Raw genomic sequence first — 27,975 nt, forward strand, 5'->3', positions numbered from 1 at the left:
AAAATATACCAAGAACCGTTCCTGGAAATGGTTACACTTTTATTTGCTGACAACATAATTAGAAAACAGTTTTCTGCTTCACAAATGAGATTTCTGATAAAAGGCTTTTATTATTTGGAAAAAAGAACATAATATGGTTAAATTAAAAACTTATACACGGTACTAATAAGCTTTCAACGTATATCATGATCGATATTTAGTATTATTCGGTACAAAATACTACAAATGGTCTTACAGTAATTTATGATAGTGGTTACCGTTCGATAGTCAAAGTCACAGTATTGTTATTCGCGGAATTATCGATAATACAAAGAAAGGTTGGCAGGTCTAAAAACTGAGCTTGTATACGTTAGCAAGCTGATTGCTATGAGACTATTTTACAAAACCGGGTAGAGCATATTTGAAAAGTATTTGACAAATATTATTATTATTATTGGATTAGCAGAAAAATATATAATTATTTTTTAAAGAGCCGTTTAAGTCTGTAGTTTAATAAAAACTATAATCATTCATCATGTATCAAAGTGTAATACTGCCCATAATCTCTGCAAATCTGTTATCTGACAAAAACTAAATCGAATAATTTAAAAAAACGAGATTTGATTTTATAAATATATAAACTGAGTAAAAGATGACTTTTGAGGTATACTTAACGTATAATTTGATTACAATTTCATTATAGATAGCATACATAAACTTGGCAGTAATTTGTGGTATAGCGGTTAGTATTTTCGGTCATTCGTTATGCGGCCACACTTGCCACCTTGTTTGCAGTAGTCTGCGCGCACTTTACATGAACGCTTGTTGGAACGGTCGCCGGAGTTTTTGTGGCCCTCTTTTGGCATTTTCTTGTGTCGTTGTACGTTAACAAAAAGAGTTTACTTGCAAAATAGTGAGTTTTGTTGGTTATCAAATTGTGAAAATCAGCAGACGCTTGATATTTCGGGCCAATTGCAATAAGGCAATACATATGAAGATGCTTACTTCCACTAGTCTGTGAGATGGCGAAAATCAATAACAAAGCAAAGTAAATAAAACGCAGGCGAAAAGTGCATATACGAAAGTGCGACGACGACGAAAAAGAAGAAGAGCAAATAGCCGAAACGAGCGGCGTTTTGTAGTGTAAATGTTCTGAGTTGAGTGCAATAGCAGGCAGCTTGAAGACAGGCTCAGACACAGACTCAGGAGTTAGTTGAGTTGTTGCAATACACACACATACATACAAGTACAAGTGGATCGACGTCGGGTCGCGTCCGCAAGCCTTTTTTTTCGACGTGACGTGAATTTCGTTAAGTGTGCTAGTGTTAGTGTGGTAGTGTGTGTTGTTGTTCTTTTCGCTGCGTCTGCCTTTGCATTTGATTTCGGACTTTTTCATTATACTCTGCTATATATTTGATGATGTCTATGTATATATTTTAATTAATTCCAATTCTGGTTCTTTAGCTGCGAATAAGGTCAAAATAAAGCACGCAAAAGCGCTTCAATTCTGGGTATTATTATTCTGCTCTAAACAATTTTATAAAGCGCTGCGTGTCACTGTGTGTGAGTGTGAGCCCGCGCGTGTGTCAGTGTGTGTGTGTGTAAACAGAATAAACGCGCGTGATTCATACCTTTAATACACGGCGACGGCAGACAGGAAAAGTCGTTGGCCAGACAGAGACAGCGAGAGACAAGAGAGTTGTCCGTCCATTGAACCGCCGACTGCGACTGCAGCAGTGGCAGCAGCAGCAACGCAATTGCTTCCTGGCAAAACGGCAACAACAACACCAACGGCAACATGGACAAAAGTAAGTAAGATGACAAAGAAAGAAAACTAGAAGAGAGAAACATACAACAAAAAAAAATACATGTTGAAAACTATAAAATTTTGTGACTGCTGCTGCAGTTTTTTGTTTTTAGGGTGGGTCCATCGCTGCTGCTTCTTCTTCTTAACATTTATCTATGCGTTTTGCGCTCTCCGTTTTGCACTCGCATTCGCATTGTTGGGTGTGTCACAGGGTGGGCGTTAAAAGTTTTTTTTTTGTTTTTTTTTGTGTGTCGCCCAAGGACAACGTTCATTGTTGTTGTTGCTAAATGAATTGAGTTCTTATTTAAATCAGAAGCGACAAACGACTTTTAGGATTTTCGCAATCAAAATAAAAGAAATCCAGTGAGATACAAAAAACCGGTTTAACAGTTGTTCTTTGTTTTCTTTATTTTTGTATTTTACTGTTGTGTTAAATAAGAATTTCTTGATGATTTCATAAGCTTGTTTTGTATTTTGGGTTGCGAACGTGAGGGACGCTCAAAAAGATTTACAATACTAGATCAGAGTAAAAACAAAACAAAAAAAGACAAAGAAAATTAACAGGTAAAAAGTTTTACCTCTTTCATGTAGCACTTTTTTTTGTTTGGTTTAATGAGAATTTGCAGAAATTTCTCAGCACATTTGCACAATTAATCATTTCTTATTGTCAAAATTACGCTTAAAATGTTGCTAAACTTGAAATAGTGTTAAAAAAAATCTAATTGTTCTCTTCACAATAATATAACAGTCTGTTGCATAAATATGTGTGCGAACGTGATTATTAATTTATGGTCATAATAAATGTGCAGAAGTGTGAATTAAAGAACGAGTTTAGTTTAACTAAATTTCTCTGCAAAGTGAAATGTTTTGCTGTGAAAAATGTTTAAAGTCTACAATTAAGGTCTGCAAATGTTAAACACATATTATTTTCTTTTACTTTGTTATAAAATGAAGAAATAAGCAAAAAGTAGAAGAGAAAATATCATTAAATTTAAAGGAAACACTTTATTTTACTTTTACTGAAAAGATTAATACTTATTTTTAACTTCAAAGTAGTAGAAACTAAAGAAATATAAAAGATTAAGGTCTGCAAAATATTGAAATGCATACATAACTGGGTTTTTACTATGTTTACTCATGGAAAAATATCATTGAATGCGGGGGAAATATTTTTGCTATATTTAGTGATAAACTTTCTTCAATATTTAATCTTTTCTAATTCGCAAACAAGTTATTTTTGTTGAGCAATGATGAATAAGAAATGTTTCCCACTAGTTTACATTCTTTCTGCAATATTTAATCCTATTCAAATTCCAAAAAAAAATTCTTTTTAATCAGCAATGGTGAATAAGAAATGTTTCAGCATTTTGTTAAAGAGATTTTTTCCTAAATTTAATCTTTAAACATACAAAATGTGGCTTAAAAAATTGTGCAAAATATGCACATTTAAACAGAGACAAATTCCAAGCTGTTGAACAAATAGCCGGAAAAGCGCCTTTAACATTTTGCGATAAGAAAAAGACTTTTTGCATAGACTGTAGTTACAGGAAAGAGAGAGGAGTCTAGGAGCGATAAGGAAAGCTAAAGAGAGTAAATGCCTTAATAAATCTTGGGTTTGGTTTCTTTGTCATTTCCAAGACGATTTCTTGCATTGTTTATTGTTGTTGTTGTTACGTTTATTGTTGTTATTATTGTTGATGGTTTCGGAGATAATGTAGCTGATTGGTTGCACATTCATTTGATGATGCTCCAAGCCAACGTCCCCGCAATTCAATCATAATGTACACAACTTACGTTTTTTTTGGTGTATTTTCCACTGATGATTTCTTTTGATGAACTGAAATGAAATGCTTTTGTCTGGGTCGCATTTGCATGGCGAACAAAAGACGCAGCAGCTTTCTTCCGCTCTTTAAGTGATTCCATTTTGAAAACTAAAAGTGAAAAATAATAGCAATAATAATACACAAAAGACAGCGAGAGAGAAACACAAAAAACCAAGACCATTAAATGAGCTGATGACCAACAGGAAATGCCCTCCGAAAAAAAAAAACAACACAAACTTGAAATCTTTATTAGCTTCTTGCACAGCTCAAAATGTGGCTTATCAAAATCCACAGCTACAACATGTGGCATATCGTTTGATAAATGAGCTTAAGGCGTTGTCGACTTTATTATTGCGGTGGGTGTGGCCAGATTATTGGCAAATTTCTTTGCTTAACTCGAGTCTCAACTCATTTGCCTACGAAAACTTTCAACGTATTCGAATGAATCATCAGTCATCGAGCTTTGTTTGCTGTGAGTGTTATTGCATTTTTTGCATTGAGTCAGCGGCCAGTTGAATCTCTCTCTCTCTCTCTCTCTTTTAACTTACTATATTTACTATATAAATAGTTGAAATAAATGCGGGTACTTTTATTTGTTTAGCTGCCTGAAAGTGCTTATCTTATCACTGGCAAAGTTTTTTGGAGCTACTCAACTTATCAGCATTCGTTGGCGACTATTCACAACGAATAAAACTATAGAAGAAAAATGTATCGAGTTTAAGCGACAAAATAAAATAAAAAACTATGCCAAGTGCAGCCAGAGTTTATCTTGTGCAATATACAAAAGTATCTTTGTATCTGTATCTTGAGCTCGATTGTTGTTCATGTTGTGTTGTGGCTGTCTTATCAGCTGATTGTTTAGGCGTCATTAATTCTGGCTGCAAACAAGCAAGAAAATGCGGGCAAAGCGTCTACCAAGTCATATAAATACTCACAGCACTCACATACATTCACTCACACACTCAAATACACTCACTCGTTGTATATCATTGAACTGATAACGCGGCAACTGAACTCAAGGCCTTGTCTTCATTGCTTCAATAGAGTGCGACTGTCGCAATTGTATAATTGAAACCCAATAAGGGAAGTAACTCTTGTTTATTCTCGTTCAATTCGAGGAATTCTTTTAAACAAATTGAGCACAGTTATTGCACTGCAAAGTAGACACTTTAAATTGCAGTTCATCAAGCAAACAAACTTTTATAAAAAGTGGGTTAAATAACGCATTGAAATTCAGAAAAATTGTACTTAAGAAGAATCACTTCAAAATTAAGTCTACTCAGATTTATATTTAAATTAAAAATTAGTATATTAAATCACTTAACTAGAAATCTTATGATTCAGCTCAAGTTAAACAAATCGTACTTTTTTTTTAATAAAATATGAAATAATTTGCATAGCAAACACAAATGTTATTTTGGGCTAACTCAACTCGAATCCTAAACAAACAATTTATAACCACACAATTTCATTTCCAAGTATTACTTTGTTTTGTTTGCAAATTAAATTTGAATTTAAAATGATAGAAATATTAATAGAACACCTAAAAGGCAGCACTTTTTAATCAATTACATTTAACAGCTATATTTTTAACTATATATGGTAAATTTGCATTATTATTTATTAAATAATTTATTGCCTTACAAGACCAATTGCGATAATTGGTTTCTTTTGTTCACATTGCTCTTAAGATTAATTTGAAATGATTGAAATAAAAGAAAATTGTTTCTCACAAATTATAAACTTAAAGGTAGAAAATTGACATCAAGTTTAAAGTGAAATTTGCTGAAATATTCTAAGGTAAACAAAGAAAGAAAATAAATGTAAATTCTTAAGAAGAATACTATAACAATTTAAGCAAAAGAGTTTTATATATGAGGGAAGTATTAAAATATGAAATCACTTAAATATAAATCTTATTAAGGCAGCCAAATTCAAACAAATCTATTTTTTTTAAGTTACATGAAATAATTAGCAAAGCACAATTTTTTTTTAATGATTTTTCATCATAAATTATAAGTTTATTAGAGCACAAACTCAAAATATTACATAATAGATTCTCACAAATATCAAACATAAAAGACCTCAAAATTTAAATCAATGTCAAAGCAAGTAAAGAATTTTCTTTTTCTTGTTTTTTGAAACCATATTTATATTTTAATTTTAAAATAAGCACACAAACAGAAAACATACAAATTCCATTTTTATTTGGGGGAAACTTAAATTATAAATCAATTTCAATTGTTACAGTCACGTTCTTTGTACAAAAGGTTCTATTTAAAATGAGTTAAAAATATTAGAAAATAGAGTCTCCCAAATAGGAAAGATAAAAGACATAGAGCATTTTCCATTTCTTATTTTATCGAACCATATTTATATTTAATAAATAATACAAAATTTAAGCACACAAACAGAAAACATACAAATTCCATTTTTATTTTGAAAGAACTTCAATCCTAAATCAATTTCAATTGTTACAATTACGTTCTTTGAACAAAATGAAGCAAAGGTTTCATTTAAAATGAGTTGAAAATATGTATTTGAAAGCCATTAAAATTTAAATCAATTTCCAAGCGAGCAATGCAAAGCATTTTCCATTGCTTATTTTGGGCAACTTCTATCATAAATCATTAATTTATTGCCACACAATTCAATTACAATTGCTTTCTTCTGAAGGCTTCGCTTTAAGTATTTCCTAAACATTCCAGCTAAAGCATTAAATCATTTAAAACGTTCCATTGTAATTGCCCATCACTTTAAAAGCGCTATCAAAAGAAAACGAATAGGAAAACTTTAGATAGGCTTTTCATTTTGTGGGAAATGCATTGCATTTGGAAAATTCAATCAGCGAGTGCCTCTTGCTTGGCAGTTGACCTCTGTGTTTGGGGTGAGGCCAATTCAATCAACATGCACTATAAGCATATGCATATGTCTGTGTGTGTATGAGTGTGTGTTTGTCTGTGTGTGTGTGCTGCCTCGTTTAGTCATTTAATTTTATGGCTGAACACTTTCCATCGTAAAGCATTTTCAATTAAACAGCAGACGCAGCAAATGTATCGAGTCGGGGGAGTAAAAGTGTCTAACCTTGATAATGAAAAGCATAAGCTACAGAGATGTGGGCGCATTGTTTAATATTTTTGTGGGCATGGCCCTGAACGAATGACAAATCACGCTTGGCCATGACTTAATCAAATTGCTTGATAACAACTGATAAGACATTCTTTTTTTTGACAATATTATCGGATCGATTTCAACGCCTTCACGGCGTGATTCATACATTTGCCTTGTTAATTGGTCAAGTACACAAAACAACAAAAAAAACAGGGAGGAAAAAAGGTTTCAGTTACTTTGTTCACAATGTCAACAAAAAAAAAATTGCGTTTGCTATGCATTCGACAGTTTGACACGCAACATTTGCGGTCTCAATTATGGCGACCTTGTCCCTGAACTTTACCAATTATCCGTTACACGACAGTCACGTAAAAGGCCAAAACCCAAGCCAAGCCAAGGTCAGCAAGGTTCAAGGACGAGACAGGACGAAGGATAGGCTGAAACTGCAATAAATTGGGTTCACAGTGTTGCATGTGTGTCGCATATAAATGGCTGACAATGACGATTTAATATTTACAATAAAATTCGATTTATTTCTGCAGATATGCTTATCTAAAATTCTGAAACATTGAGAGCTCAATGACAACAATTGATTGCAGGCAATGTAAATTTACTTCTCAATATAGAATTTACAAAATTACATCTCTTTTTGTAATATACAAAGTTTTGGCTTCGATTTAAAATTCATTAAACGTTTTAATTTAATAAAGAATCATTGAATTTATTTAAATTTGTAATGCAAAGTTTTATCATGGATTTTGGATATAAAAAATATTCAGAATGTTATGAATATAGATTTAACTTAAAAAATATCAATATTAACATTTTTTGAAACTATTTGATACAAATGTTGACTTGTAATTAAATATATTTTACGGCATTTAATAGCAGATCATTATATTTCACCTTTAAAAACAAATAATAAAACCCTTTGGAAACTATTTGAAATCTCTTTGATAGTTAGAGTTTTGACTTGAATTTAAAATTCACAAAACTCGTAACTAATGAAATATATTTAATGGTATTTAATAGCAGACACTTTGAGAAATAAACTTAAATCTCGCTGATAAGCAAAGTTTCAACTTTAAAATTAGAAATCTTTGCAATAAATAAAATAAATTGTATGAACATTGAAGGCAAACAACTTGAATTAAATTTATAAAATAAGGTCTAAATACTTATTTTATAAATTTAATTCAAGTTGTTTGCCTTGGGAGCTATTTGAAATGTCTTTCATAATCTTCTAGGATTGAATATTTCTTGAGCTTCGAAATTGACATAAAATAATAACCATATATAGATAAACTTTGGAAGTTTCTAATTGGCAACAAAAGTCACATAAAATAGGCAATGAATTCTGGCCAAGTTTGTAAACTTTTTTGCCCATTGGCATTTACAACTTGATAAAAATCAATAAAACAAATATGTTTGGCAGCAAACGAAACTTTTCAAATTGTTTTGCGCTGGCAATTTGTGAATTTAATTCACGTAAATTTGTTTTTGAATACATTAGTGTATGTGTTTCCACTTTACTGAACTTTGTTTTCATTTGAAATTTTATTTGACTTGCGCCCTCTGACCTCAGTAATAAAAAAAAAACGAGTTACACGAACTTTCATGTCTTTTTATACGCTTGGAAAGTAAACAAACCGAGTCTTGGAAAGTTATTAGCATATCTCTTAGAAGTCTAAGGCAAATTAAGTGTGTGTATATAGATTTATTGCTCCCAGTCACGCCCCCAACCCACCAAAAAAACACAAAAAAAAATAAAGTAAAACTCACGCAAACGCAATTTAACATTTACGGTTCACATGGCATCAGCAAAAAGTCAAAGACAGCTAAAGCCAAAAACTGATGGTTAAGCCAATTAGCATGGAATTGTTGTAAAGAGAGAGAGAGAGGGAAAGAAAGAATGAAGGGAGATAGGGAATACATCATTATATACGCACACTCTCAGTCACGCACCTACGCAAGGTGTTGGTTGTGTTTTTTTTTTGTTTATTCCCATTTCGAAAGGTGCTGCAGTTGATCGGGAGGCCGCACCTTGCCAATGGGGCACAAGAACCGGTTTCATGTTGCAAGAAGCAGCAGCAACAACATCAGCAGCAGCTGCGCTTTGTTTGTTTGTCAAGCTCCCGGGGCAAGTTGACTGCAAATTGATTCATTTTGAATGCCCACAAGAAGAGTAAGAGTGTGTGTGTGTTCAGCTAGTGGAACTGTGGCTAACACCTCAACAATAAAAACGGGCTACTTCGAAAGGTCAAAAAATCATTCAATCATTCGCATAAAGTTCAATAATCCCAGCTTATGCTAGTCTGCAATCAAATGGCAACAATCAATTAGTTAACTATTATGAAGTTTACCGAACATTTTTTGCATTGTTTCATTCAAATAGTTTTGCTTCGCTTTTGTCTTTTGCATTCTTAATGAACTCTTGAATGAATCTTGAGTATTTCATTGTCTGGGAATTTAGTTTTTATTCTTTTCTAAAAGATAAGTTAAATTAAATATATTTGTGTGGCTCGTTTAGAAAAATAGAGCGTGACAGAAGCTTTGAAATGACTTTTAATTTGAATTAATTTAAAGGTTAATACTATTATTATTATTTTATTGAAATAACAAATGCAATCCTTAAAGGTTATTTTTTGATAATGCAGTTTAATTTGTAATTAATTTCCACTTAAAATAATATAAATATTATATTGTTGTGGTTTGCTTAGTAAGAAACTGAGTGGGTTTCATATAGATTCATTTTTTAATCATAGTTCTTGGTTTTATATATTTAAATTTGTAATTTATTTACTCCAAAGCTTGCGCAACAATTTGGTTTCCAGTTATTTAAATTTAAAATTTATTGATAAAAATACATATTTTTTTACATTTTATTTGATTAATTCCAAAGCTTGTACAAAAATTTGGCTTCAAATTTTTCAAATTTAAAATTTATTTATAAGAATAAGTTATTTGTGTAAATTTTAAATTTTATTTTATTAATTTCAAACATTTAACACGAATTTCAGTAAACATACATTTATAAATTTCAAATATATTTTAGATGAATCATTCTATGATTTTTCTTCAGTTTTATTTTAATATTTATTTGGTATTTCTCCTTGATCAACAGCTTTAATAACATTTGCTTTATTATATTATTATTATTTTTAAATATTTTAATTAAAGAATAACTTATTAATTCTTTAACTTGCTTATAAACGCTATCTTCAAACTATGTGATTTTTAAATGTATTGTAAAAAAGTTGATCAGTGATTTTTCCTTGAGTTTGTTTATTTTTTTATTATTAACTCCAATATTTCAAGTGTATTACAAAATGTATTCTTTTAGGTCATAAGCTGTAAATAAAAATTGCTTTATATATAGATGCTCTTCAGTTTTTCGTGCTTCATTTTATGGAGTAGATTTCCACCCACTTCGCTTCATATTTTCAATACGTAAATTTGCATATTTTCATGGCGCTTTGACATTGAATTTGCTATTTAAGCCATGTGGAGCTTATCCATTAAAAGCTAAAGCCACCCACTCCCCTTTCCCCTTTTCGAATCGTGTCGCGTTGACTTTGCTCTTCGTCATTTTCTTCAATTTTTGACACATTTGCACGATTTCCCAGTTGGTTTTTAATATTTTCGCTGTATTTTTCTGTTCACACGACACCGCTTCGAAGTCGAAGTCGCCTCATTTTTTCCAACGTCAGTTGTTGTTGCTGTTGCTGTTGATGTTGCTGTGGTGGTAGTTTTCACCACTTAATGCTGCAACTTTTCACCATTTCTCAGCATTTAGACGAGGCGCGCCTCATTTCACAAGCAACGTTGTTGTTGTTGTCTGCATGCTTCCCATTCTACAATGTCTTATACATAAGTACAGCTCTATCTAAGAGTGTGTTAGTTTGTGTGTGCTTGTAGTGTATCTTTGTTAGCTGCCTTTTGAGCTTTGTTGTTGGGTTATTAAAGCGCACATTCAGATGCGATGTATGGCCAAAAGAGTGAAAAGCAAAACGCTCGAAAAGAAAGAGGAATAAAACAAAAAAGAAAAAGCAAAAAACCACATTAAAGGTTCATTTGGTTGTCGCTTTGTTTGACTTTGGCTTTTGAGCCGTCGCGTAGGTTAAACTGTAACTGAAATACGGCCGTGTTGGCCCAGTTACAAATTGGCGGATACTCAAAGAGACGACGACGACTTTGACGTCTGCCTCGATGAGCAATGCTTGCAGCACTTTTGCCACTTCTTTGCCACTAGTCTGCTCTCGTTCTCTCTCTCTCTCTTTCTCTCTCTGTCACTCTGTTTGGACTTGTGCAACTTTTAATGCTGTCTGCAAATAAAGTGAAATTATTATGTGCGACACAAAAGCAGCTTTAGATTGCTTTTTAGCTGCTGCCAACTTCAACGTTGGTGGCAAAACCAGCCACAAATGAAAAGCTTTCGACTCCAAGTCGCACGACATTTAACAGCCACGCCGCGTCTTAATTGTTCATTATCAATACTACTACGAGTTGGCATCCATTTAGCTATTACACGTCGCTAAACAGCTTAAAGGCTCCAAGCCATTCATTCGATCGGCTCTATGACAATTTCATTCTACTTCATCTCTTATTCTCTCTCTCTCTTTCTCTCTCGTCATTCATTTAGACGTCATTTATTAGGCCTTTGCTCGTTCGGCCATAAAAGAAGACCAAACATTATTGACCCATATAAAGTACAACGCATTTACTGATAGTCCTAATAACATCACGTATCATTGGCATTTATTTGCTTTTCAAATACCCTGTAATAGTCCAAGAATGGGAAGTATTCTGATTATACTATTTAAGTGTCAGAATAAGAAAGTAAATTTGGCCTAACCTATATTAGTCTGACTTTAAGAAATGCTTGAAATTATAGCAGAAAAATAATGATTAGAAATAATATTGTTATTTTATAAAAAACAACAACTAGATTAAATATTAAATTCGAAATTAAAATATATTTATAATTGACCTAATAATAATACGTCACACTCATATATAAATGAGTTCTATTCAAAAGGGCGATTTGGTATATTTTATTTACTTTAAAAGTTTTAATTAATATTTTAATTTTCTATTTTAACTTTAAGAGACCAATAAATATCAAATCGGAAAAAATGTAAAAATCTTTTATTCGTATACATTTTTGATATATTTAATTTTCTTCTTAATTTATAGCTATTTATTTTTCAAATTTTTAAAATTAAATCCATAAAAATATAAAATTTCAACCGTATTTGCGGGTATCTTTTATTTACTTTTAATTTTTAGTTAATCTCGCAAATGGAATCCTTATTGCAATTTATTTACATTTTTTGGGAGATTTTTCTTTTGATTTTTAAAATATACTTTATTAAACATAGAAACAGTATTTAAAAATGTATTCATCTATTTTTGGTATATTCATCATACTTTTTTTTGTTGTATTTTTCTTTTTATCTTTAAAATATACTCCGTTACATACCGAAACAGTATTTCAAATTGGTTTTGATTTAAATTGTTGGTATATTCAATATACTATTTTGTTATATTATTCTTTGGAGCTTTAAAATATACTCCATTAAATACCTAAACAGTATTTAAACGTTTTTCAATTTATATTTTTGGTATATTCAACATACCTTTTACTACATTAAATACCGAAAGAGTATTTAAATGATTTTCAGTTTACATTTTTGGTATATTGAACATACGTTTTACTCCATTAAATACCGAAACAGTATTTAAAATTGTTGTCAACTTAAATTTTTTGTATATTAAAAAAACTTCAAACTTTAAGCTTCCTTCCCCGTTTTCATTTAACTGCCTTTGCAGGGTATTTTTAAGCTACAGCTCACTTGATATTATCTTCTTTCCCTGTTCATTTTTTTGTTTACTGTATTTTTCACTTCTTGTCAGTTGACAATGTTGTAACGCAGTTTCGTTGCGGTTGCCGGCTTTCAATCTATTCCACCTCCTCCTTCTTGACACGGCTCTGCTAAGCCAATAAACGTTTCTATTTGTGGCTCAGTTTGGGCCACTTTTGAGTAGCGCTGACTCTGTAAAAATGAAACAAAACACAGACACATCTCATATAAGTCAATGAGTCAATCGTGCGGGGGCAGCAACCTCAAATACCAAATACGGATGGTGTTTGTGTTGTTGCTGTTGCTGTAGTTGTAGTTGTTATTTAAATTGGTTCGAAGGCAAGCCAGGCAAGCAAAATGTGACGAGCTTTTGGAGAGCAACAACGCTCAAAAGTAATTATGGTACCGGTATTGTGATTGTTGTTATTATTATTGTTGTTGTTGCATGTATAACGCGCTATATATGAAGTGTTGCCCATGGCATTGTTGTCAATATGCGTCATGACATATTGTTTTGTTTTGTGTTTTGTTTTTGCCTTTTTGCGGTATATAGAGGGAAGTCGACAATAAACGACTGTGAATTGCGCTACGTGTGAATTGCGGACTAAAATAGTCATAATGAATACACATCTACTAGATGGGTGAAGCAAGATTATCAAGATATCACTCATCTTAACTAAAAATGTAGCTTAAGCTGAGCTTAACTTATGTCTTCCGATTAAGCGAGGGAAATATTGAAATTTTGTAGTTACATTCAGTTAAGATTAACTTGAATGAACTAGAATCTGAAATTATAATTTCTACTAAGTATTACAATGAATACTTCAAGAAATATCATAATAACAAATTATTGAACATTTCTGTACTTGAGTTAAATTAAACTCTTACTCAAATTCTATATGCGATATGCAATCTCAAGTGTCGTATACTTCGATAGCAGATGTACAAACAAAGTAATATTCATTTTGCAATTAATATAATATATAAAGCAAATAAATTTGCCACAAAACGTGTACTTTCTTTGGTAGGAAGTGTGGATATAAAACAATTACTCATCATATCAAATACTGAGGTACAAAGCCAAATGACATCACTGCAACGAATGAACAAACGAAAATAAAAAGCTAAATCTCGCGTCACAATTATATGATAAGAATTATGAACGATAGTGAATGAAAATAGCATTCGGAGGTTAAATAATTCAATTGACTTGGTCAACAGTGGGAGCGAAAAAGCAGTAACCCAATTTGCAACGCCTAGTTACTATATATTAAACATTCCCACTCCGTGCGTAGCTCGACCCAAAAATGGGTGACAAAGAGCGTGTCATGTAACTTTTACTTTTTAAGCATTTTTATTTTTCGGTTTTACGGTTTTTCAAACAATATGTGAACGTCACGTAGCCAAAAGTGATGGATGGGAGAAGCGTTGCGAGGAGAATTGCGCAATCGAGGGGAGGCGGACAATTGTAAATATTTGCACTTGGACAGCGTGCCATTAAAAATGCGCGTGTCCCATATAAGGTTACCCTATTGGCTTACTAACTCTATAGACAAAACACTCTCGCTCTCTCTCTCTCTATCTAGCTTTTAATTCTGTTACTTATTCAATTTATTTCTCTCTCTTTTGCAGCAATCTGTGCAATAGTGGAATACGAGTATGCAGCTAAGGAGCCAGATGAGCTGGATCTACAGAAGGGTGCCATCATACATCGCATCAAGCAGATGCCCGGCGGTTGGTGGCAGGGAACTCTGAAGGCCAACGGCGTTACGGGCATGTTTCCAGATAATTTTGTGCGCGTCTTGGAGCCGAGCAGCAATGGCAACCACAGCGATGACAGTGCGGCGGTGCAGCTCAGGTTGGTGACGTAATACTGCACAAACACAAAATCACTAAAAACACTAAAACACAGCCCCAAATGACACTAGCTGAAAATATTGATTTCATTTTATTGCATTCGGAAACGATGTTTTGCTGCTGGCAAACGGGTTTAGCTGCAGCTGATAATAAAATTCACTTGTGAAAGAATTTAATTGAAAATTGGATTATGAAATGCGTTTTTATGAAATATAAGTAAAATAGTTAGATTTTAAAAAGAGAAGAAGCTCTGCTCAATAACTTCAATAGAAGCACATTAAAGCTTTTTTAATTATTGATGAAATATAAGGAAAATAGTTGCTAGATTTTAAAAACAAAAGAAGCTTTGCTCTAAAACTTCACTTAAAGCACATTAAAACTTTTTTAATTATTTACAGTTTTTAAAGTAAACCTTTCAAAACTCATTTTTAGTAAAAGTATTTAATGCGTAGTTGAAAAAACGCCTTATAAATGTGCCATATTAAAGTTATCAAGATATTAAAGCTCATTAAAGCTTTAGTAGCTACCAATAGCTGTTATAATAAATTATATTCATATACAAATATTTTCATGCAACAATATTATATTTAAGTTGTATAAAAGAGGCAAGTCACATTAAATCTCTAGACAAGGAAAGTTATTAAAGCTCATTAAAGCTTTCATCATATGTTAAATTCAAAGCTCTTACATCAAACATACTTGAAATATAATAAAGCTCTATATTTTTCTACCTCTTTTTTATAATAAGACTAAAGATAAAATACTAAAGCTCTGAATGCTCTACATTTTGTAAAATGCTATTAAAAAAGTAAATGGAAATACTACAGCTCTATATTTTTCCAAAATTTGATTAAAGAAGTATTAAATTTGCACAAAATTAAACGCTCAAACGCATATACAAATATTTTATAATAAACCATTATCATTAGCGAAGCCCTTGAAAACTTTGAATCATTATTCTTATCGCCATAAAAACTGAAAGCTCAATAAATCAAGTCAAATTACATACTGCGGTTGCCATCTGCTACAGCTAAACATTCGTACTTACACTTGGCACATTTATTAGCGAACTAATTGGAATTTTTCAGCTGTTGTCATTTTTCGTAATCAATTGCAAAAGTTCTCGTACTCGTCGCTCTCTATCACATTTGCCACTCTCTTTAAGCGAAATACTTATGATTTGAACTCTCTTCTTTTATTTTTTCGTTTTTGTTTTTGTTTGTGTGCGTTTGGCATTTTTGCTCTCAGGGAGAAATCAGCGACATCGAATCGCCGCTGTAAAGTCATCTACAGTTACACACAAGTCAACGACGACGAACTGACGCTGGCCGTGGGTGATGTCATTGAATTCCTAGGGGAGGTATGTAAAATATATATGTATATACTTTGGCCACAGACCGCACACACATACATACGCATACATATGTGTGTATGTGAGTGCCCACAACCCCCATTTAACCTCTTGCCAATAACTAACAACAACTATAGTGTGATGAAAATAACAGAGAATATGAAACTTATTTTGCTTATTCTTCTTCATTTTTCGTTTTTGTTCGCTTTACTCTCTGTGCGGCTTTTGTGCGAATCGCTTGGCATTTAGGTCGAGGAAGGCTGGTGGCGCGGACGTTTGCGCAGCAAAGTTGGCGTTTTTCCTTCAAATTTTGTGCAACATATCGAACCGTCACCGATATTGGCCTCCAAACGGCCGCCAACGATTGGTGCAACGGTCACGACGTCAGCGCTGACAGCCAAGGCGTCCAATATTGCAACAGCAACAACGCCAGCAGCGGCAGCAACCACAACAACAACAGCAGCAACAGCTGCTCCTGCGGCAGCAACAACAACGAAACAGCAAACTAAAAGTAGAGTCACGGCATCAACAGTGGATGCAACAACAGCAGCAGCGGCAGCAGCAGCAGCGGCGGCAGCTGCCACAGCTGCGGTGCCAACGTTACCACCGAAGCCGCAACGCGACTATTGCCGCGTCGAGTTTCCCTATGCGCCGCAGAACGATGATGAGCTCGAGCTCAAAGTGGACGACATCATCAGTGTCATCAGCATGGAGCTGCCCGATAAGGGCTGGTGGAAGGGTGAACTTCGTGGCAAAGTGGGCGTGTTTCCCGACAACTTTGTCAAGCTGCTTGCGCCCTCCGATGGTAAGTGAACAAACAAACAACAACAACTACGAACGATTAATTTTCCCATTCATTTATGCTCACTCACATGAATGCACACTCACACACATACACACACATCTTCTCGCTAGTGAGTTTTGATTTGATCTCGTGTCAATTCATCAAAGTCGCATCGTCTGCATCGTCGCCTCACTTTTTAATTGGTTGTGTCGCCAGTTTTGCATTGTGCAAAATGTCAATATTAGTTGTGTTGACTAATTGAATTCATTTTAAAAAGTGTTTCCCCTTTCCTGAACCGTGTGCAGTTAACTCAATGCTACACTTTATCACACCTTAGATAAGATTGCTCAATTTCAAGGAAAGCAAAGCTATCTTGCACCTCGATATGCGGCTAAGCAGAGAGCTTAGTCTAGTCGACAGCTGCAATTGATTCACAACATTGAATTCACTTTATTGGGAAATTAGTGTTTTTCGAGTAATTTTAACCAAGAATCAATCAAAGAAACCATTTTAAAATAATAACAAATTTGTATATTTGAAGAAATTTGTTTAAGAATACTTTGCAGAATAATTTAAAGTGATACCAACAACGAATTTATCAACGTAGTTGTGAAATATAAGGTTTAATTGGTTTTTCTTTTTTATTAAAACAAGTGTGAAAGCAATAATATACACTTTATATATCAAAATATACCAGTTTATACCAAAAACTACATCTTCAAATAATACCAATTTATACCATCTTCAAATAATACCAATTTATACTACAATTTAAACTACATCTTCAAAAAATACCAATTTATACCAATAGTTACTACTGTGGGCAAAAAGTAGTAAGACTTTTAAATTTATATTTCGTGCGGAAATCCATTCGTCGAAATATTTTGTTTCTAGGTTGGCAAGACTGTCAGTAACTTCTATGCCAAATATCACATCAAAATAATCATTAGTGTTTAATATATGCTTGTTTTTCTGAAGTACAAAAAGTGCATTCGGCGATTTTTACAATGAGTGAAATTATTCACCAAAGAAGTTCCATTAAATTTTGTGTGCGGAATCAAATTTCGGGAGCAGAAATGTTCCAAAATGTTGCAAAAGGCCTTCGGTGATTCTATCATGTCACAAAAAAATGTTTATAAGTGGTAAAAAGACTTCAAGGAGGGTCAAGAAAGAGAACATCAAAGTCGTTCAAAAATCAAGGTCATGATGACAGTTTTTTTTCGATTTTCGTGGTGTTGCGCACTATGAATTCCTTCCATCCGGCCAAAATGTTAATAAGGACTATTATTTGAACGTTATGCGTCGTTTTCGTGAAGCAATTCGTCTAAAAAGACCAAAATTATGGATCAACAACTGTTGGTTTTTGCATCACGATAATGCACCGTCGCATACTGCATTGATTCTTAGTGAGTTTATTGCCAAAAATTCAACCAATATCGTTCCACAACCACCGTATTCGCCTGATTTAGCTCCGTGTGACTTCTGGCTGTTCAGAAAACTCAAACGATCGCTCCGGGGAAACCGTTTTGAGTCAATTGAAGACATTAAACGAGAATCGCTACGCGCATTGAAGGCTATTCCGGAAATCTACTTTAACAACTACTTCGAGGATTGGAAAAAACGTTTGCAAAAGTGTATTGTGGCCAGGGGGGATTACTTTGAGGGGGACGAAATAGATTTGGCCGAATAAATAAAGAATTTTAAAATTATGAGCAAAGTCTTACTACTTTTTGCCCACAGTATTACACTTGGTATTCAAAGAAAATACTTTTAAAGTAAATCTATCAAGTTTGCAGTAAAACAACTTTTTCAAACACAATCTGAAGCATTATTAATAGTAAAGCATTAAGTGAATTTCTTAATACTTAATTATAAACTCATTACTTGAGATGAGTAGTTGCAATAGTGCACTCAGTAAGAAAAACTTTAAAGTGTTTCTAACGTCAATGTTCTAGAATCTAGATTGTCAATTTATGAGCTGATAAGCTTTCGCCTATATACTTCTATTTCCGTTTTAATGGGATTATAGTTTGTTTACAGATTGTGTATGTTATGAAATTGTAACTTTTGGACTTCCCAACACACACTCAAAAGAAATATTTCCTATGCATTACGCTGAATGCACTCTAAGAATCACACACACCACACCACATCACATCACTTCACATCACAACACATCCCGCAGACAACATGCAGACAATTCACAATTGATTTCTTCAAGATTATAATGCCCGAGTCATGCAATGCAACATCCCATTTTGAACGTCCCATATAGTAATCGCCTCATCGTCATCGCCATCGACATATCGATTTATATTTATGTTGATTATTACTTGCATTTTGTTGAACGACTTTTATTGGCATTTTGTTTACGTTTCACTATCGCTCTTATGACTCTTTTCTCTCATTTTATTTACTTTATATCTTGATTTGTTGTCGTTTTTCTTTCTCCTCTTACTCTTTTGTATGCATATTGTATTGTATTGTACATATCTATATATACGTATACTACTATATGACTTGATGTCTCTCGTTGTCTCTCTGTGTAATTTTCCTCTACACTTTTCTCCTTCTTTTCTTCTTCTACTACTACTACTGCTCCCCCACTCCTCGCTCCTCTCCACAATATTTCGTGTGTAATAAAAAAAACTCTTCATTGCAACGACAACGACGGCAACAACTACAACACATCCACACACTCTCCACTCTTTGACTCTCCACACTCTCCACTCTCTACTCCACAATCCACACTCCTTACACTTTTGGACTCCTCACACTCTTTACTCCTCACACTTTTGACTCCACACCACCAACCAAAACAACAACAACAACCACAACACTGTGTGCACCGATGTTCCGGCAGCGCCTCTGCCACCGCCGCCTCGTCCCCGGCCACGATCACGCTATGGCAATGGGGGACCGCAACGCGGCGGCTCTTTCGAGTTCTTGGGCGCTCGTATGGCCAGCTTTATCACCACGATTTGTATGTAAACGAGTTTTTCCAGTGAAACAACAAAAACGACGTCGGCAGGCAGCTACCAACAACAACAACAGCAGCAAATGGCAGCGCCTGAGGCTTAGTTTTTCTTTCTTTTCTTTTTTTTCGTTTTCTTTCATTCGTTTTTGGCCAGTTTTCATTTTCCTTTCTCCTCCGGGTGGCCCCCGGGAGGGGCGTGAACTGGAAAATTTGCTTTGGCTCTTTTTGGCCATGTTCATAATTTCTATGATTTATTTTCTGTTTTCATTATTACACTCGCATTTATTCGGCTTTCTTTGGCGCCGGCTACAAAAAAAATTGCTCTCTAAAATTTTGTTGGCGTCTGCTCTGGCGAGAAAAGTCTCGGGAAATCGCACAAATGAAGCTGCTTGGCGTCGATTTCCTTTGCAATTGCAATTGCGGTTTCGCTATTTGTAGTTTTTTTTTTTGCTTTTAGTTATCATTTTGCATGGCGAATAAAAACTAGTTTTCCATTTGGTTGTTTACATTTATTATGATCGTTTCTGCCTTCTAGCGATTTTTTGTGGCGGTTTCTGCGCGTTTCGTGTGCTGTTTTAAACGCTTGACAGTCGCTTGACTTAGTTTTGCTTGCTGTCATTTTACGCATTTTACTTTTCGTTTTTTGTTTTTTTGCATATTGACATTCATGTTGACTCAAATGATGTTGATCTGAGTTGTGTTGCATACTTTGCGGTTGTGATTTTAAATAAATATTTACCGGAGAGTCTGTTTGCATTTAATTGTTGACTTTGCATTGCTTATTTTGCGGTTTATGCACATTCAAGCGGCTCTATAATTTAAACGTGCAGCTTGAACGCCTCAACAAAACTCCATTTATACGTAGTTTCCATTAACGTTTGCAACGTTTTTTTTCTTCCTCTCTCTCGCATAATCACATAAATTATCAGCTTACAACTTTATCGAGCATGGTTTTTTCTGCATTCTATTTGAACTGTAATCATATAAAGTATTGAAAGGCAATTTTCGAGTCTTGAAATAACTACAATTTTTATTAATCAATAATAATAATATTTGGAACTTTGAATTTTGAAGAATTATCAGCCAACTCTTTTTGTTTAAATATCTCAAAAGTTAAGGATAACATTCCATCATCAAATACTTAAAGTTTATAATCCTAACAAGTAATTTTCGAGTGCTGAAATAATTTAAATTTTTAATACAATAATAAATAATACAATATCTGTATTATATCAATAGCAATATCTGCTTTGAATTTTTGAAGCTATTTCCATTTAAATATCTGATAAATTAAGGAAAACATTTCATCATCAAATACTTAAAGTTTGTAATTCTAATAAGCAATTTTTGAGTGCTAAAATAATTGAAATTTTTAATAAACAATACAATATCTGTAACTTTTTGAAGCCATTTCATTTAAATGTCTCAAAAGTCAAGAAAAACAATCCATCAACAATGTTTAAAGTTTTACTCTTCGGATCATAATCAATTTTGAAGTGTTTAATCAGCTCATTTTTTTCATTACAAACAATACATATTTATAAGAATTATCAGCACTCACTTTCAATTTAAATGCTTCACATTTTTAAAGTAAATATTTTATTGAAAATACTAAAATATTTGATTTGCAGATCTCTTATATTTATTAACATTATAATAGGAAACTTTAAAACATATTACATAAAGTTTTTACAATATTTTTACACTAACTTTTATAATAATAAATTCAAAACTAGAGTTAAATATTTGACATTCTACTCGGGTCCGGAATTGTCAATAATCAATGCTGATGTTATCTATGTAGAGTAAAGAGTATTTAGCATTCGTTGCACTAAATTCAACTTGCATATAAATCAAATTTTTACGAGCTGTGCTTTTGCTATTGCCTTTTGTCAACGTCGCAGTTCCACAGTCGCAGAAACAAAAACAACAACAAAGACAAAAACACCTTCGACACAAAAACCACAAGAACAACAACAACAACAATAACAACAGCAACAAAGTCGAGCAGTAATATTAAAATATAAATATCAGTTGTAACTGGTTTTCTGCTACGTTTATTGTTTTTTGTTGCTGTTAATACAAAATATTTGTGTCTTGCTCTTTTGTTATGCTTCTCTTTGGCGCTCTCTTAGCTCATTATTAGGCTAAGGTTAATGATCATCGTGGTTAGCATTAAGTTTTGCTTGTTATGATGAGCTGAACTTCATTATGGGCGCACATTAGCGGCGATTATCAAGAGACGAGCCCCGAACACAACAAAAGCGCGCTTCCCTTGTTGTTGACTTCCCCCTCTCTTTGCCCCCCTCCTCTTACTGTCTGCTGCTCCATTGTCTTAGCAAATGTTGCCAGAGAGCGCGTCTGAAGTGTCTCTCTCTCAGACTCTCACTTCATTTTCGCTCTCTCTCTCTTGGTATTTGTGTTTCTCGTTCGTACCTTTGCCAGCAATTTTGTTTACCTTTTTGGCTCAGTACGTTTTGATTTCTTGACCATTTACGTTATTGAAAACATTTTTGGTGCGGCAGACAAAGTTTTTGTGGTTCTTCTCTCGGTATCGTTGTTGTTTTGTCTTTCTTATTTTTTCATTATTTATTATTTCGCTTTGGTGGTGCGTGTGCTACAATTACCGTTCTTGCGGTTCTCTTTCACGGCTTTTTGCCAACTGCAATTGCACATTACACATTTGCCACATGGCCCACAAAAAATGAAGAAAAAGAAAAAGAGTTTACATTCACTAATTGGCAAACGCAGTGCTGGGACTCTTCAGAGTTGTCGCCTAAACATATAATTATCAAATACAGACGTGTGTGAGTGTGCGTTGTGTGTGTGTGATTAATGATTAAATTGTTAAGAGCTGAAAAAGTTAAAACGCAACGCAGTCATCATTAAATTAAAACGGGCAACCCAAGTTTGTTGCCTAAGTCTTTCGTTTTGTGATTGTGTACGCATCGGCTCGACTCGACTCGGTTCGGTTTTGCCTGCTGGCAACAACAACAATGACAACACTCAATTACTCAATACTTAAAAACATAAAAAATAAATAGATAAAAATATATATGTATTAAATTCCAATTCGCGCGCCACATTCAAAATTGTTGTTGTTGCTTTTGCTTGTTTGTCATTTGGCAGCAGTGAAAGTCGTTGGCGCATTCGTTTTTCTTTCTTTTTTTTGGTGTTGTTGCCATTTTTGCAATTATCAACGGCTTTGGCCAACTTGTCTATTCTATGGCAAACTTTGTGTTGGCTTTTGTTGTCAGTTGGCCATTTGCTGTCTCTCTGTTTTGTTGTGATTTGTTGTTATTTCATTCACTTGACCTTTACACATTTAAACGTTACTCAATCACTGTTGTTTGCTTTGATTTCTATTGCCATCACCATTTATTGGCGTTTTTTTATCTGTCTATGTCTGCATGCGCCTGTCGTTTGCTCTTTTGTCGCTTCGTGTCATAGAGATGACAGACGAATGGGATTGGGATTGGGAATGGGGCGTGTCGATGATAGCACGAACAGAATGAGTTTGCAAACATGGCACTTGCTTGAGAGCAACGCTTTTTGATGTTCAGATGCGAGAGAGCTTACAGGAAATGGCAAGAAATTAGTTGTAGTAATAATCGTAGGAAACATTATGAAAATGTTGAGGTCATTATGATGAAGAAAAAAACTAATTAAATTTGTTTATAATGGATTTATTCATTTGGGCAGGTATTAGACAATCGTATGTAATATATTTAAAAATGATGTAATATATTGAAAAAATAGACAAAGAATAATTAATAAAACATTTTATAAGAAATTAAAGTGTAAATTTATTTTCAAATAAAAACAAATCAATTTTAGAAAAATATAAAAGAAAAAGCAGTTTAATAGAATCACTTCAAGCACTAATAAACGCTTTAACTATAAATTATCAAGAATATATACTTATTTATTTTATTTAGTGTGGCATTAACAATTAATTAATTAGTTGAACACAAACACATTGGTTACTTTATTTTAAGGAAAATAATTGAGATTGAGTTTTCAATTCACTAGCAGTTTATCATGAATGGGAATACGAATTTAGAATATCAGTATTGTTATGAGTTTATCTATCTATAGATTATCAATATAACATATACTTCTTTTTTTTATTTTAGTACGACATTATGTTAATAAATTTAAGAAAAATAAAAACTGACTCACATCAAGAATTAACAACACATTGGTAACTTTATTTTAAAGAAATTAATTGAGATGAAGTTTTTAATTCTCCTTCAGTGTTTCCTAAAAAAGTATTCCGAATCTCAATATTGTTATCAGTTTATTTATCTATACATCATCAAGATTATATTAAATCATTTATTAATTTTAGCTTGACATTAGTTTAACTAAATCATTTGTTATTTAGTTTTAGGGAAATTAATTGAGATAAAGTTTTTAATGCTTCAACAGTTTTTACTGAATGGGAAAAAAGTATTCAGAGTCTCATAATCTATAAATTATTAAGAAAATATTTATTAATTTACTTGTTTTAGCTTGACATTATATATATCAAATTAAGCAGAATAAATTCTTCAACAAATTAGTTCAACTAAATCATTTATTGCTTAATTTTAGGAAAGTTTATGGGGATTAGGTTTTCAATTCTTTTTTTTCCTGTATCGAAAATGAGTATTTAATGTCTCAGTATTCTCTATAGATTAGCAACATTATGTTTACCTATACTTTAGTAGTATGTATTTCCTATTCCTTAGTTGTGTTTATTCATTGTAAATGTCGTGACACGCTGTCGTCGCTTGTAGCTCGGTTGTAGCTTGTGTTTTGTGTTGTGTCGTTTGCATTTTACGTTAACGCTCCTACGCTTGCGCTTTTGTTTGATTTCCATGTTAATTTATTGACATTTGGCAACAGTTGAGCAGCAGCGAAACTAGTTTGTTGTTTGCATTAACTCTCAGCTCAGCTCTCAACTCAGCTGTTGTCATTCTTAGCGTTAGTCACGCCAACAACAAAAAAAAAAAACAGTGCTCGAAGTGCGCGCGACGTGCTCATCATTTAATAATAAACACAACTTGGCTGAGCTCAACTCAAGACGCAAGTCTTCAATCGACTTGAGTTGAGGAACTTGAGCTTGTGAAGTGTGCGTAGTGTAATTGTTAAAAGAAAAAAGCGCAACCCACACACACACACCCAGCGATTAAAAATACCAAAATGCCATTGTTTACGATATTAACTATGCGTTTCTCTCTCTCTCTCTTTCTCTCTGTGCCCTTTTTGCAGTCGCGCCCATTAACGAACCAGCCGCAGTAACCACGCAGCAGCAGTCACAGCGCAAGATCAGCAACACGAGCCACATGACCACAACGAATGCCAACAACAGCAGCAGCAGCAGCTCGACCACCACGACGGTGACGCAGCAGCAGCAGCAACAGCAGAGTAGTGCTTCAACCACATCGAAGGTTTACATCAAGAAGACGAGCAACAACAGCAGCAGCTCGTCGACATCGGCGGGACGCAAAGAGAGTTTCGGATCGCGCGATTCCCTCAATGATATACTCAGCGAAACGGGATTGCCCATCGGCACTGTGGCCGCCCAGCGTAAATCGTTGGAGAACAAGAACCTGGATCTAAGCAAACTGCCCGGCAACAACAGCAGCAAGCAAAGCAGCAACACAACCTCAACAGCAACAGCAACAACAATAACAACAGCAACATCAGCAACAACTAACAATACTTCAACGTATGCAGAACTGCGCAAGAGTCTGGACAATATGGATGAAAAGATCAAGTCACCGCCACCGCCGGTGCTTGGCAAAAAGCCCAGTGTGCCGCTTAAGAAAACGCCCACGGGCAATGTCACAGGTTAGGCCATAAATTGTAAAATGTATTTATGACGTCGTCTGTGGGCTACAGCTATAAATAAAGCCAGACTCCCGATAAGACGATGCATGACTCGATATATTCATCGACCACAAACGACGCATAAACTCAAATTAATTTAACTCTCAATCATAGTACTAAACTGCTTTCAATTTCATTTTTCAGGTCACATTCTGAGCGGTGGCATTAAGAAAAAGAGCGGAGCGGACAGCAAACTAACCAGCGCCATGTCGCATGATGTTTCCGATGGTTTGGCTGGCAGTAAATTGGTTGGAGGACAGCTGCCAGATGCTGGAGTTGCAGGCAATGTGGTGATGCGACGTGCTGCAACAATTGCTGTGGAGGACACGGACTTTGATCGCGTGGAACGCGGTTCGATACTGCAGGATATGCGTGCTGGTCGCGTCAAGGCGCCCAAACGTCGTCCGCCCTCGGCGGCAATCAATGTGCTCGGCGAGAGTAACAACAATTCGGTGTATGTGAATGGCAGCGGCATGGCGAGCAGTGCCAGTGAGCTGAGCGAAGATGGTGGCCAAGGCAAGCAGGCGACTGCATCCTCGGATGACAATTCAACGGGCGAGGAGCCGCAGCTGGTGAAGCCCAAGCCAAGGGATTGGGAGAAGCAAAAGGCGCCGTGGATGGAGGAGTTGAAGGCATCGCAGGTGGGACGCAAAAAGACCTCACCCAATGTGGAGCCACGTGGTGGCGCTGTCTCTGTGGCTGAGCGCACTTCCAAGCTGTTTGCCAGCGAACAGGTGACGGCAACATCCAGTGTGTTGACCACCAGCGCCACGAGCAGCACCAGCAACAACACCACAACTAGCAGCAGCAGCAGCACGAGCAATGCGACAACAGCAACACGTGTGCAATCGAGTGCGGTGACCTCTTCGAGCATTATGCAACAGTCGATGATTGTCGAGAGCAGCAGCAGCAGCAGCAGCCAAAGGAAAGAGTCCAACAGCAGCAGCAGCAGCAGTCAAATCATCAGCAACAGCAATCACAACGATGCCATCATGTCAAAGAGTATGTCAGCAGCGAAGCTGACAAACCCAACAGCAGCAGCAGCTCCAACACCAGCTTCGACAGCTGCCAGCAGCGATGAGGAGTCACGTGTGGTGCGACCAAACAGTCTATCGATACGCAATCGCAGCGTTTCGCCGCTGGTGAAGACCACGAACGAGAAGAGCAACAATCTGAGTGCTCACGATGGTTCAACTCAAATGCAAAACAATCATCATCAGGCAGCAGCAGGAGCAGGAGCAGAGTCAACGCCAAGAGTGCAACAGCTGGAGGGTCGTGTGGACAAGTTGGAGGCGATGGTGCTGACGCAACAGCGCACGATCGAGGAGCTTGTGCGAACGCTGCGCGAGGAGACGGAGCGTGTGAAGGTGCTGCGAGGCGAACTGGATAAATATGCGCAGTGCGTGACGCAAGTTTGAAGCAACAACAACAACTAAACAACTACACACAACGAGTTCAACTCAGTTTCCACCCCTCCACCCTCTCCTCCTACCTACTTCATACATAGTTCATAGTCGTGCTTGCACTTTGATTATTGTTTTTGTTGTGGCCCGCTTAGCTGTGCGATTAGATTTCTGTAGTTAAAGTCAATTTTAGCTAGCTTTAATCTATATCTATATATTTGTATCTAGTATATATGGTTTCTCCCAAAAACTGTGGCATCATCACGATACCGAATACAAAACACATTCCAATGCTTGTCAAACTGTGTGCGGCAAACCAAGACAATCCCAACATACTTTATATAGAAGAAAACACTCTACTACAACTTTGTACTTATCAGCGATAACCTGAAGAGCCAGTTCAACATGCAGAGCTGCCGCTTTCTTTTATATTTACAATTCTTATCTATATCATATATGATTATTATTATGTTATATTGATAATTTTTGCCATTTTGTTTTAAAGCAAAAACCATAACTAAAGTTGGTATAACAAATTGCATGCAGTAACTGTTTCTTTCAGTTTCAACATATTTTTGATAAGTATTTTTACAAAACAAAAAAAAAAACATTTCCGATAAACTTTGTGGGCATTGTGTGATTATTTCTTTTAAATGAGCTGCGCTTTAGCATTTAGCATAAGCATAATTCAATTACAGTTTGTTTTGTTCATATGATTATGATTATTATTATTTTAATGATGTATTAAAGTTATGAAAAAATTGTACTATAAAATATTACTAAAACAAAAGTGGAAAACATATAAAAACCCATAAACATATATTATACGAGTAAATAAATAAAGTTCGATGAAGTTGCCGTAAGCGTTAAGTAATCCAAATAAATAACTAAATATTATATACTTAAATGTTTTTGTTTTCAATTTTTCTTTTATAATGCCATCATATCATCATGTCAACTAACTAAAAAATTCATATCATAACTGAAATCCCCAAATTTCCAATTTTGATACACATACTAAAATACCCTATCATATAATCATTAAATGTCTAGAACTGTAGATGATTAGCATAGTGTTCACCTAGTGACATTTTAAAATTATCACCAACCATCTAATAAATGGCTTTCAATTCTTTTCCGAT

General features: G+C 34.6%; 1 protein-coding gene across 4 annotated transcripts; it reads left to right on the forward strand.

The window, feature by feature from the left end:
• Positions 1–775: 775 nt before the first annotated feature.
• Positions 776–27,739, forward strand: LOC117573882 (serine-rich adhesin for platelets). Of its 4 annotated transcripts, none has more exons than XM_034257362.2 (8): positions 776–892; positions 1,444–1,787; positions 14,217–14,442; positions 15,690–15,801; positions 16,042–16,597; positions 19,440–19,559; positions 24,810–25,391; positions 25,575–27,739. In XM_034257362.2, the coding sequence occupies exons 2-8, from the start codon at positions 1,778–1,780 to the stop codon at positions 26,846–26,848; spliced, it is 2,880 nt and encodes a 959-aa protein (XP_034113253.2). In that variant the 5' UTR covers positions 776–892; positions 1,444–1,777; the 3' UTR covers positions 26,849–27,739. The 4 variants fall into 4 exon arrangements, with proteins under 4 accessions (XP_034113253.2, XP_034113252.2, XP_034113260.1 ...); XM_034257361.2 differs by having other exon boundaries at positions 778–1,027; XM_034257369.2 differs by lacking the exons at positions 776–892; positions 19,440–19,559 and having other exon boundaries at positions 25,575–27,737.
• The last annotated feature ends 236 nt before the right edge of the window (positions 27,740–27,975 follow it).

This window comes from Drosophila albomicans, chromosome 2R (genome assembly GCF_009650485.2).
Source record: "Drosophila albomicans strain 15112-1751.03 chromosome 2R, ASM965048v2, whole genome shotgun sequence".
NCBI classification, from domain to species: Eukaryota; Metazoa; Arthropoda; class Insecta; order Diptera; family Drosophilidae; genus Drosophila; species Drosophila albomicans.

Excerpts from the sequence above, each read along its gene's own strand:
- LOC117573882 (XM_034257362.2), top strand. Across the intron at positions 14,443-15,689 it reads AGTGCGGCGGTGCAGCTCAG|GGAGAAATCAGCGACATCGA; the intron begins GTTGGTGACGTA and ends TTTTGCTCTCAG. Across the intron at positions 16,598-19,439 it reads GCTGCTTGCGCCCTCCGATG|CGCCTCTGCCACCGCCGCCT; the intron begins GTAAGTGAACAA and ends ATGTTCCGGCAG.